The sequence below is a fragment of the Protopterus annectens genome, chromosome 2.part1 (genome assembly GCF_019279795.1).
Source record: "Protopterus annectens isolate FY-2018-M chromosome 2.part1, PAN1.0, whole genome shotgun sequence".
NCBI classification, from domain to species: Eukaryota; Metazoa; Chordata; order Ceratodontiformes; family Protopteridae; genus Protopterus; species Protopterus annectens.
The window spans coordinates 740,386,177-740,400,225 of record NC_056729.1 but is presented as its reverse complement, the minus strand read 5'-3'; the positions used below and the strand labels follow the sequence as shown (position 1 = coordinate 740,400,225).

The following is a 14,049-nucleotide window of genomic DNA, read 5'->3' as shown; positions in this document are numbered from 1 at the left end:
AAATAGTTGCTCTGTCAGCATTAATTCATCCATCAGGATTTCGGACCTAGCCTCAATGAGAGAGCTACTACCAATTCCCCTCTGTACAGGACAGCAGATACTGAAGAGTGTCTCAGTGTTTGTCTATAATGCTAGGGCTTAATTGTGAACAGTCTGTCTGTTTGCCTTCTTCCCAGTAATTTCCCCCAAATAATTAATGTTAGTACTGAAAGGACCCTCCCATGCTGCCTGCAGCTTATATTGAACATGCATACACATCCTCATGTTCATCTGTGTATTCTTGTACTCCATTTATCCATGCATACCAAATGTTTATTGCTGTTTTCCTTGGGCTAGGTGCTCCAGTATCAACCCCTTGATCTTCCTTGTCCTGGTCTTGAAATCTAGGGTATCTACCCCAACACATTCCTTGAGGGAATCAAATCCAGCTTCCCACGTGTCACAGGTTAAGTCAAGGGCCCCCTTACCCTGTAGCTCGGGTGGTGAAAATTCTGTGGATTCTTGGAACAACTTACTGTGTACAAAAAAGAATAGGCAGGTACCTGTCCCACTCCTCCTTAAACGTCACCTGTGAACGTCCTCAGCATTGTCTTAACAGTAGAGTTAAACCTATCCAAAAAAGTGTTTCTGGAAGACAGGTTGTAGGTATTAATTGTTTTACCCAACACTTTCACAAATGGGTCAATAGGTCTGACATCAAGTTAAGTCCCCCCTCCAAGTTACAACTAACAGAATATCTAGGGATAACCATCACTCAAACATTTACCTTACACACACACGCACACACCACACACATGCACACACACACACGCACACACACACACACACACACACACACACGCACACACACACACACACACACACACACACACACACACACACACACACACACACACGCACACACAGACACACAAAAAAAAACTAAGTAGAAAAGATAAAGAACCAAATGAAAGTATTTTACAAGTTTTTCAGTCTTCTCACCACAGAGAGCCCTAGCCTTTAACGCTTTACTACCTAGGCTAGAATATAGACTCTGTTTAATAGTAGCTCACTCCTTTCAGAATATTGCCTTTTTACAAACAACAGAAAACAAAATACTTAGATGTATACACCATGCCAGCCCTAACAATTACGACTGCCCTACCCTTCAAAACAGGAAATTGCTACATGTTGCCTCCCATTTTATTTTTTGTCTCATCTTCAAACTGCTGTTTAAGAGCTGCTGTCTTCCTCAACAATATTCTATATATTTGAGAAGTAAACCTGTCACTTAGAACAAATCAAGGTCTACAGCTGGTAAAGCTGCATTTTAACTATCTACCACCTAAAGTGCTTTTTGCAAAATTTCACCTGCTTCCTAAAAAGCGCTACCAGATGACTATTTTAAAAGCTTTAAAAGTCAGCTGACAAACCATCTTACTCAGGGAAGTAAATGGAAATGTAACCAAGATCCAGGCTAAACATGTAGATTTTCAGTGTTATCAGCATATACTCTGCATAAATTGTATAATCCCTAATTTGTTCAGGCACAAACAAAGCTATTCAATCTTATGGTATAAGAATAATAACATATTCCGACTCTGACTGCAGAGTGCTGTACTCACTTGGTAAAAGAAAAAACAGCATAGCTTGCTGACTTCTCTACTGTACTGTACTTAGACTGTTTGTTTCTTTTTGTTTAAAGAGTTTTCTTCATTGTGAAGTACCTTCTACATTCTATACTTTAAATCCTGTGTCATTAGGAATATATATAATCTCATGTTATTGTTTCCTTGACATAAAAATGCTTTCTTCCTTCGTTTGCAGCGCGTGTATTTTTCAATGTGTTAGTCATGTTGTTACATTATGCACTTACTTTTGTATGTTTAATCTCCATTTTTTGATATATTCTTCTACAGTGTTCATGTATTTCGTCTTGCCTTTTAGCCTTGGTCATTGCTGAAAAGGGTCGTCAGACCAGTCTACCCACCTGGTTAACAAATGTAAATATTTAAATAACACCTGTCGCTGTCAGCATTGCCTGTGGAAAGCCAGTATTGCAAATGTGTTTAACAAAGCATTGTCACATTTTCTATCTCAGTACACAACAAAATATCAGCATCATTGTATATAGTAGCATAGCCTATAACCAGGTTTTACCATTTACTGTGGTTTCTAGTGCATAAAGAGGGCTCACAATGTCCATGGTTACCCCCATTTACATGGTTCCACAATAACAGACAGAAGTCCCAAAGCAGCCCTAGTTTTGTTTCCTGCCTTGCCAACTTTTTTCTCATTGCTCATACCTCCTGCAGTACCCTCTCACACCTTTTTTCAATATCTGACCAATACAAAATTTGCATATGCTTCATTTTTGTGAGTTTTATGCTCATACAGCCTGAAAAATGAATTTTGTAGACTCGAATCATGAGTGCCCAGTGGCAGTCTGCCCTTGAGAGTCAGAAGCTTCTTCATATTCTACTTTAAATGTATATATCTGAGAGCTGTGCTTGTCTCAGCTTTCTTTCTGAGATCCTCTCCAGCTCCCTTTCCAAAGCACTTTTTGATAGCTGTGGCTCAGATTTAGGCTTCCTTTTCCTACCCAGATTTCTCTTAAATTGTCAAATACCAAAGGAAGTCCTGTACCTTTCAAAAGCTGTGGCTCAGATTTGGAATTGCTGTTTCCACTGATCTCATTCTCTAAAGAAGCCAAATCACCAGTCTGTGTTGGAGAGGAGAATTGTTTGGTTCTCTCTCTTACTTTCTTCAAGCACTGTTCTCCATGCCTGGCTGAATGAAATTACAAGTACACATTGCACTACATCATCACAACAATTTTGTATAAAACATCTGCCGGGATGTTGCTAGACAATGACACCCATTTATTTTGCTGGACCCTATTCTTATCCAAATGAACTCTGGCCAAAGGAACCAGAAAATGTATTCCTCACATCGTCCTACCTGCATTAGACTACCTGGGCAAGTAAGGTTCCTTTCTGCCAACTACATATCTAACAATAGTTATGCCTGTTGCAGCTTCACTCTTAGCAAAAGTTTATTTTTCAAACTTCAGGATAGCATCCAGCCATTGTTGTAATCTGGAGACACTGCAGTCTCAAGACAACAAAGAAATGTCTGTCCATCCACCTCTATTAACTCTCTCACCTGGTTTTGTTCACCACTCTGTTTCTATGGACATGCAGATGCTACAAGCCACATTTGGTTACACTAGAAGCTTTCATTTTCAAGTAGACTCCAAAGAATCTTTCCTTCAGATAGACAGTAAATGTTGGATGTGTTATGGAGAGGAAAGAAATAATTGGGAATGTATTTTTTGGGATTATAATGAGTCAGCAGACTTTAAAAGTTCCCTGCAGACTACTCTTTCAGAAATACTGGGTGAGAAAATTGGTATAACTAAATAAATGATTTTTGAGATATGCTACAGAATGGGAATTACCTAGATATAGTAAGGCCTTGCTGAATCTAATTATTATGGCTGCCAAAAAAAGCAATTACTAGAAAATAGAAATCAAAGTCTAAACCAACTGTACTAGAAGTAGTGAGTATAGCAACAGAGACAAAACAAATGGAAATGGGAACTTTAGAAAAGTGTAGGAGTAAATAACATAGAATAAATGGGAATTGTGGGAACAATGCATGCAGAATAACATTATGGAGGAAGAATGAGGTGTAAAAGAAGGCAGGATTTGAATGAGCTACGTAATGTATGAATGACAATGACTGGATACATCATGAGTGATGCATAATGTTTTCAACTAAAATATGCCAATATGATTTGTTTTCATTTATATAACTGTATGATTGCCTGTGTCATAAGTGATAATTTAATAAAGATGTTTCATGTTTAAAAAAAGACCATGGCATGTGCTGGAGCAAGTAGTTCCTCCTTTCGCCTATATAACCAGGATGGTTTAAACTATCCTACACCAGTTCTTCCATATCCATGTGAAGTGTAAGCACATCCTACTTCCTTATACTAAAATTCCTTAATCAGTATTATATTGAAAGGTACATGACAACTTATTGATAATAGTTACACAATGAAAGCAAAACACTCCATAAACTAAAAGCATGCTATAAAATCTCACATCTGTTCAGCTCTACAGCTCATAATGCCTTAGCTAAAAATGTGCTTATCCTTAAAACTGAGCATGGGCCCCTTCCAGTAACTTTACATTCCAGCTCAAACACTTTTAAAATGAACTACTGCAAATAAAATCTATAGATTTGTTCTTGCAGAACCCTGAACTCATCACTTGCAAGCTTGTACAGTGGAGTAAGTGTCTACCAATAAATGACAGGGCTACATTTTTAATTAGCTGTCAAATCAAGAAGCTATTAAAATATAACACTGCCCCCCTGAAAACAAAATGACAAATTATGGGGTCTATCTGCACAATTAGAGACAGTCAAGAACCTAATTTTAAATCATCCGCTGGAGAAAAAGCTATCTCTAGACTAGGCAAGGCCCAGCTATTTGGAATTAGCTACCTGACGATATCAAGCAACAAGATACACTTCCATTATTTAGAAACAAACAAAAGGAACTGCAAAATACAATATGATGATGGCTAGTCCTTGCTGCTCATGCTATAGTCACACTTTTCTTGTAGAAATAGACGTACTTTAACAAATGGTGGGTGAATGCCTACTTTAATTGTACTTAGTTTAAATAATATCACTTGCATTTATAAATGTATATAACATACAAATGTATTGTCTCTACTGTTACTGTACTATGCATATTTCTGTGTTCTTTAGTCTATGTATAATATTATGTTTGATAGTCCACTTACCTGTCATCAAACTGAAATATTAAATACATAAATAAAATAAATAAACATTTAAAGTCATAATACTGAATGCAAAATCCTGAAATGACAAACTTTTGAAACTTTACGATGCTAACTTAAAATACCTACTAATAGCATACATGCATTACACACATATATTACACCAACACACAGCACTCAGCAAATAATATAATATAATATAATATAATATAATATAATATAATATAATATAATATAATAGTGAAAGTTGGAAATGAGTCTTCTGTGAGGGTGCTGTTCTTTACACGTAAGTATTTTCATTTCAGCATTTTGTCATTTTAGTATTGTATATTAAGTATTATGACTTTCAGTATATAAACTTTTCAGAAAGTTTACATGGGCCTGTATCTAAAGCTGCACTTTGCAGCTACTTTATTGCAAACATACTATACTTTTCTTGACTGAAGTGCCCAGTGACTCCAGGTTTTGGCTGAAAGGGCTGAAAGGGGGTTGATGACCAATTAATTATTTAACAAAGAAAAAAGAAACAAACAAATAGCAACATGAGCTTTATAATTTGAAAAAAGGCAATTATTAAAAAAAACAAAGAGACAAACAAACAAATAAATAAGAGCTCTGCCAGTGACCATCCCTTTTAAACCCCCAAAGGGGATGGGACACATAGGTACATTTCAGGATTTCTGGCAGATGCACTTTTTTTTTTTTTACTGTAGAATTCTGACTTTTAACAGAACAAAACTTTTAGTGACAAATTAATGAAATCTGCTTTTCTTTTTCTTCTGCAAGGCTGAACCTGAGCATAGGAATTTCAGCCATCTGGACATCTTGAAACTGAATGTAATACTGAAAGTTAATTGTAACTCAAAGACATTGGAAAGAATGGCTTACAGAAGGCAGATTCATGAGTAAGAAATGTCAGCTGATGCTGTTAAGAAAGTGTCTCTAAAGTCATGCAAAGCTTCCACAAGTTAGCAGCAAGTTATCTTAACTGACATACAGTGCAGTATAAGGAATATGATTAGCCGATGCAGCAATATTCTGCCACTTTTCATCTTATTTACAAGTTTTGAAATTCATCTCTAGGACAGTGCAGATATGCCTGCAAAATTCATCATTCTTTTCTGTAGCTGAAGCATACTACAAAATGGTAGGAACAATCCCATTTCATTCTTTGGTAGGTATTGTCAGGAATCTATGTCAACCTGCCCCTGTATTGACATAAATCAGGAAAACAAATATACCACAGCACAACCTGAGTGAAAATGAATATTTCTTGGATGTCCACATTTCTAATATATTTGTTTTTGATTCAGCTTTATAATTTGACTAAATAAATTCTACTGTTAGCAAGAAAACAATAAATTCCTGGTTTCAATGAAGTGTAGGGATGTCGAAAACAGCTAGCTGTTTAATTTTATTCAGTTAATCTTAAGAGAATCAAAACTATGATTTTCCAGGTTAGCTCAAACATTTATTAATACAGCAAATGAGTGGTGAGATAATTCATTTGGGAAATATTTTTATATTGCCTGGTTAAAATACGAAGACATTTCAGATACATTGTTACTGCAACCATTTATATTTACTTATCTGATTATAGCATAATTCCTAGACAGAAAACTAGTAGATTTCTGAAGTCATTCAAATTAAGTATACACTTTGTCCATTAAGTCATTATTCACTATGTCTGACCAGCATGGCTGAGTGAGCAGAGGGAGGGTACAATACCTTCTGAAGGAAGTATAGTGACAGAGGATGCTTCAACTGGAGGCTAAGGATAGATGACTCAGTAAAGAGTAAAAAAATTGCTATTAAGAGGCACAATAAACACAGAAAAAAAAAAACACTCCTTGGCAGCAGGGTGATGCTGTAACAGAGTCCTCAGTCACCTTACAGGCCTTGGATATGGATCATTTACAGGCTGTGGGAAGGTTTAGATGCGTCCAAAAATTCTATGAATGATGACAGAAGGTGGTGGCAGCCACAAGGAGCCAAAAAAAAAAAAAATAAATAAAAAAAAAATACTGTCTTGATTTATTCACTTGTCTCTTGGACAAATGGACTAGTTATTCCATAATGTTCCGTCATGACACAGCCACAGGTGCAAGGCTACAGACATAAGCAGTTTAGAACAACTAACAAGCCTGTATGTCATTGGGAAATGGTAGGAGATTGGAGTACCAATATGAACCTCACACTGAGAGTAAGAATACAGAGACTCCTTAAAGCATAACATCAAGGCAGCTCAAACTCCAGATATTGGAGCTGTGAGGCAGCAACATTAATAACAGTATAACCAGCCACTTATGTTTCAGAAGCTCAGAAAAATAACAAACTTATACCACAGTCTGTATGGATAAATTAGCTCTCATATACAGGTATAGGGAGACAAAAGGAAAGGAAGACTTCATTTTTACTGCATTTGAGAATGCTGACAGCTTTCTGTGTGAGAGGGAAAATAAATGGTCCAATAAATATAAAAACTTTGCAAGGCAGTTTATTAATTTTCTTATTTATGTCATTTCATTTAGCCAGGTGCAATACACACAAGTATCACTGCTCAGGGGCAATACTTAAGCACCATTGTGTTAATTAACTTGCTCAAAGTGATGTGGTTTAGGATTAAAAAGTGAAGAAATCTAAGCAAGGACTACAGAATAAAACTCTCTGGCAGCTCATTAAACCTAAGAGCTCAACTGTGAGTTTGTTCCTCCTTTTCAGAGAGAAAGGGGACTTGCAGTGCTTGAGGCACTTTTAAATTTATCTAAGACTATGCAAACATGTTGAAATAATTAATTATTTTACACTCTGAATGTTTACTTAAGAAACAAGAAGAACAACACCAACAGTGCTCATCTTCAGTTTATGCACATACACATACACAAAGACATAAGGACTTATGACCACATAAGTGGGTAATTTTTATTACTTTTTTACCTGCAATAATTCAAACTGTACAAGGCTGTGCTATTGACTTGTTCTAATATGCCAACCAATAAGTCAAATTTCATATTTTTGCAAAATGTCAGCATCTGTTCTAACAAAATTCCAGAGATGTTAATGTTAAGTTAAAGTCACAAAGTGTGACATTTAAAAGTAATTCAGTGTAAAATATGGTAGAATATACTAATTGTTTTACTTTACTGATTAACACAATTTGTCTTGAATAAGGTACTACATAGCTGCTTATTGTTTTACTAAAATATAAGACACTCTTCATTTAACTTTAATGTGGTTCTTTATAATAATAATCCACTGCTGGGTGTAGGTAATGTTGGATTTACCCACACCCAGCAGTGGGTTATTGCTATTACACAATGACATTATTTAAGAAAAAAAGTTACTTACTTTTCTTAAATAATGTCCTTGTATAATGGTGCTGTGCTGCTCTTTCGTGTTTTACCCCGGTTGTATCCTGGGGCTTTCTTGATGTACTGCACATGTGTTTGGGACTTACGTTCCCATGCTTACACAGTACATTAGTGCTGTGTAAAGGAAGCAATGGAAAAAGGAAAATCTTGGTTGCTTTTTTTGTTCTTAATTTAAAAAAAATGAAATCAGGAGACTTTCAAGGTACGGGAGAGACAGGACAAAGAGAATATAGGCATAAGCAGGTACGTTTCTCTAGCTTTGCATAACTTACCTGATTATCCTTGTATGTTTCTCTGTCCCAACTGTCTCATTCTTTTGATGTCTCTGGCTTTTGAATTTTTATTTATATATATGAATAGAAGAAATTCTGGGCGACCAGACTTTTTTCCATTGATATATGCTCGATTTACAACAGACACGCTGGGTGGGCTGACCAATGAGCATGCTTGCTTTGGAATGTTAATGACCAGTTATTGTATAATAAATATTAAACTTCATACAGACATAATGATCAGGAAGACATACCTGGTATCTCCACTTCAAGAAGTGACAGGACTTTTAGTACAAAAATCGGTATCCAGCAAAGAGCGTCTGTGAACACAATGAAGAAAAAGCGTTTGGCTAGTGTCACTTCATTTTTAAGATGGCTGCTGAATTCCTTGGTCATAACTCCAGTCTGATGTATGCTGTAGAACATGCTTGCATATGAAAATACTATAATTATGAATGCCATCAAGTTCAGACCTGTATAGAAAGTAAATCAAGACAAAAATTAGCAGAAAGAACCAGACAACGTTTTCCACACTATAATTATATATTATTGATGGTAATATACTCATTTTGGGTCAGTTTTTAAGATTCTGAATGCTTTTATTAAATGCACTAACATCCTTATTTTACACATGGTGTGCCAATCCCAGAAAGTTCTCATGGGAATGCAACATACGCTATTAGATTTGTAGTTCAAAACTGAATGTGGATAGTGATGTGTCACTCAGGGGTCTACAGAAACATTGCTGCCACCTACTGGGCAGCAGCAGTATATGCATGGAAGAAAGTCCTGGCAAACTAGTTCTGTAATATATGCCATGACAACCTTATACCTTCCCATAAAGTTGACATGAGTGGATTTTGTCTCAGGAGTGATTACTTGCTTGAGTTTTGTCTGGATAGTGCTGTTCTGTCAGTTGTCCTTCCAGGGGTTTTTGGTGCACCATGATGCATAAGATACTTGTTATTTCAGCTGAGTGGATTCCTCTACCAGTTGTGTGAAGGCATATAGATTACATGGCCATTGAACTTATTGGCCAAAAACATACAGGAAGCAACCATATAAATATGCAGAAAGATTTACCAAGTCACAGCCGTATTAATATGGTACACATTTAGGTCCACAAAACTCTTTGCATGAGTGATTTAGGAGCACTGCCTTGTTATGCAGCTTGTTCAAAGTTATACCGAGTGTAATGGGGACTGAAGGAGCCAAATCCAGGATGAATATCATTAACAGGTCACAGTCTTAACCCTTACACATATATGTTACATGAAAGGTACTGAAAAGTGGTATGTGAAAATATCTAGGGATATGTATTAATACAGTTTTCAGTAATTCTTAACAAAAGGGAATTAGCACTTTAAAGTTACAGTCATTGGCACAGGATTGTTCCAAAATAAATAAACTCTGGCTACTGACTGCCTTAGCTGCTACTCTGTATAAATACTGGAGTAAATGATAACCTGGTCAGCAAGATGGACTGACCACTATGTAAAGCATTTTTTGAGAGCAGTAATTCTTTTGGACTCCCTTCAGTAGAAAATCCCCAAAGAAATGTTTTGAATTATTTTATTCCTCTGGAAGCAGATAACTACTGCTGTATTTTATTGTTTTGTTGGCACCTTTTAAAGTATACAGAAAACAAACAAAAAATATTTTACATGTCAGCGCTCACATAGGATGCAACTGTCTGTGACATGGCTCTGTGCTTATACCAGCTTGGATAATTCCTTTCTACTGTTTCATATAAGACTTTCTGCCTTAATACTTTCTGTCCAGTTTCTCACAGACACTCTTCTAAGGGAAATTATAATCAGCACTCTGTGTTCTATCAGGCTAAATGTTACTGAAATTAATGTATTTTGCTTGAGGGAGTGAAAATAGCGTTTTGTTATCATTTCTGCCTGGATTCTCTTCTTATATCAAAATCAGAAATTAATTTCAAAAGATACATTTTTTTAATTATTTTTTCAGTATGTGTGTTTGTGTGTGTGTCCATGCAATCTGACACTATAAGTTTCACAGAGCTGTAACTTTTAAACAGGAAACCCTACCCAATTGTTCTTCTTGTTTCCTAGTATGTTTCTGGTGGGTACATTTGGTGTATATGATTAAACAAATAAAAAAAAAAAACAGATTAAGATTCATTCCAAAAATATCCCCCCAAGTGATTATCTAGTTATGGATCCACTTGTGTATATATTGCGCTGTCGAGTGTTTGTCAAAAATGCACAGCTTGCATATTCACAGTTTTCTGAATGTTAGCAGAAGTGCAACTGCTTCCCTTTGCCCTACCCAAGCTACACCTCAGCTTCCCATCGTTTGGCATGAGAACCACTGATACCCATTTACACGACAAAGGAATCAGTCCTTTTTTTCAATACTTTATTTGTAAATCTTTAACGAGTATAATATTACTTTTTTTCTTTATGCATTGCCTAGAAGTCTAACTCTTTGTGCATTATGAGAGGCACCATTGTCAATACATCATCTCTAAAAATTTGAAAAACTATTCTCTATTAAAATATTCAATATTTTTTTCATGTTTACTCATCATTCTCTGTCTAGTGCAATCTTTCATAATACTAGAAAACAGTAACACTATCCTTACTGTGTCTTTACTAAAAGCTGTTCCACCATCTTTTTGAAGGTCAATTGCTGCAACTGAAGTTGCCTTAATTTGTCATGATTTTCTGATAAATTACAAAAATCATGGATAAACTGTCCTACATGATTTCTTATTTCTTATCCAAAAACTCTTACTTTTTGTCTGATTGTTCATCGTGTTACTGTAATGATATCCTACCTTTCTAAATTTTATTTTGCAGATTTGCCAACAAATTTCTGTTTCTTGGCATTATCTATCTTCTTTTTATTAGCAAACTACTATGGCTTTTTATCTCTGAATGTAATTTCTCCTTGATAGATCCCAATTTGCATCTTGCCTTGTTGGTTCTTTCATATCTATTGTAATTAATTCTCAATAAAGTGTTTGTGAAATCGCTGACCAAACTAAATAAATATTCAAGGCACTTAGATTATTCTTTTGAACATCCTAGCTACACACACACACACACACACACACACACACACACACACACACACACACACACACACACACACACACACACACACACACGCACACACACACACACACACACGCACACACGCACACACAAACACTGGTCATAGTCTAACTGCGGCAAAAAGTACACAGTTATTGCCAGAAAGCAAAAACCTTGTCAAAATATCAACATAAACACAATGCAATAAAATCTCTCACAGCACAGACACTGCAGCAAAATTCCCAAACAAAGAAATCAATTGCAGATTTAACAGTCTTACCCTCTACCTCTAGAGGAAAAAAGAACTCAGGTTAGCATTTTGCACAGAGAACCAATAGTCAGTATGCCATATTTCTTCATTAAGTGCTTTTAGAAGCCAAAGGATATACCTCCCTACTGAGCAAATTAATCTGACCATTTTTTTTCCAGCAACCTCAGGATACTGCAAATCTCTGGAGTTGAACGTGTTCTTTTATTCTAGTGCTTTCCAGATGAATGTTTTTGTTTCCATCACAGATGCTGTAGAGGTAATTGCCTCAGCAAAAGAATAATTATCTTTGGCACAAATTATGTGGCGGGTATCATACCTATAGTCTGCAGCTTTAAGCTCAGAATACAACATACTTAGAAATAGTGCATTGTTCAGATTACCTGATAAGGCAACAGGTCACCTGTCTTCTTATTCTTTTACAGTACTTGCCAAAAAGCAAGGTGGGAAATATTCTTGTTATCCCATCAAAACAATCAAATATCCCCACTGAGAACTAGCTTCAGTTAGGTTTCTATGTGAAGCATTATCAAAGACAACTAGTTCCTGGGCCCATCCCTCTCCAGGAGTTGAAATTTTGGAGCTTCTTTTGCAGAATGGATTTTCTAAATAGTCTTGTTTTTTTTCATGAATAATTTGCACAATGGTATGTCTATGCTGGATGCCTAACAGAATCATGAAAGATAACGTTTCATTTATTTTGCCGAGCAATTCACATAATTTGCCCTTTGTTTAATCTTAGAAAGTACATATCATCTGGGGTAAGGGTGGCATCTTACTGTAATGACCTAGATGGTTCCTAGTCAATAGAATGTCATTTTTTGTAACTTTCTTCATATAACAAAACCTCTATAACAATAATAGTCAAGTCCAGTCCCACATAACAAAAGTGAGTGTCAGTTTTCTTACAGGGAATAACTGAATTGACAAAGCACTGTAATTTTCTGCATATAACATCAATCACATGGCTCTCAAGCACTGTCGTGGCATAATTTTTCCTCACTAGCCAATAGGTTACATCAGTGTCAACCTGTGAGGTTCTTCCTCTTGGGATAACAATGATGCATTTTACTTTGTTATACCAGTAAAGGGATGCATCTGCCAGAGCATAAACATACTTCTTGAAGTCCAGCAATCATGCTAGAGATCTGCATTAGGCTGGGTAGACAGAAATTTCACAAGAGAATTCCACACCTTGCAGAAATGATGACTTAATGTCCCTGGAATGAACATTCCATTGCCTTTTGGAAGATTATGCCCAAAAGGAGATGACAATGTTCTGATACACATGCTGGTGAGTCTTTGGAAGGCATTATTTGCAAATTCTTCAAACCCTGTAGCCACAAAAATGCTTAGGGTTTTATTTCTTTTGGAGCTTCTTAGAGGGTGCATAGCCACATTTTGAAGATACATTTTTGGTCAACATCATCAGCTTCTTCAAACAACATGTTATCTTTCTAGCTCCATATCTCACCCTGTTTAGCAGACTCAGATGATACACCCTTAGTCAGGAATATCTTGTGTTTCATATTGGAGTTAATGGGCTGTATCTGATCAATTCTTGGTTCAATATGGATATCTTTTACATGTGGCATGTGGCATGTCAACAGATCCTTCATTGGTTGCAGTATCACTTGGATAATAGGATCACAGGATCACAGGAAGTTACTAGGCTATTGGCCTTGAGGCCCTTTATAAGCCTAGCCAAGAGTTTAGCCCATATTTAGGCAAGACAGCTCACGATGCCCCTGTCCAGCAGGGATATGGGTGGAATCCCAGGGGTATATTTTCTGTTTCCCATCCAGTTATCCAGGATGTGCTTAAAAAGAAGTAAAGAGGTACTCTTGCTTGATGTTGAGAGGGAGACTTTTCCATAGATGGGGGAGTAACTAACGAATCAATGGACTGAGAAACGCTATTAGTAGGATACCTTAGAAGTAAGCACGAATCCAACAAGCAATAATACCACCAGTTTAATATAAATATTTAAAACATATAATTTAAATACACATCGGATTTAGCATTTTCATCCACTACAATGTGGACTTCTTCAGAATAGTTTTAATTAATCAATTACCCCCTTTATATACTTTCAGGCGCCAAAATAACAAATTTCATTCCTTTAAAAAGACATGCACTAATAAAAACATTTTTTATATCTATATTGTGCATTTAATAAAAACTTATTGTAATCTTATTCAATTGATGTCCCCAAAACAATAACTCTTACTTTTCCTGTAATAATTAGTACTAAAAGAACATAGAATCATATTT

The 14,049-nt window shown here is 36.0% G+C and overlaps 1 protein-coding gene across 1 annotated transcript in view; it reads right to left on the bottom strand.

Moving 5' to 3' along the window:
• The window catches only part of RXFP1 (relaxin family peptide receptor 1), a 1,244,683-nt gene that overhangs the window by 111,150 nt on the left and 1,119,484 nt on the right, over window positions 1–14,049 (bottom strand). Inside the window, exon 17 of the mRNA XM_044062454.1 lies at window positions 8,694–8,912. Within this exon, the coding sequence (XP_043918389.1) occupies window positions 8,694–8,912 (219 nt within the window). The remainder of the gene's footprint in view (window positions 1–8,693; window positions 8,913–14,049) is intronic.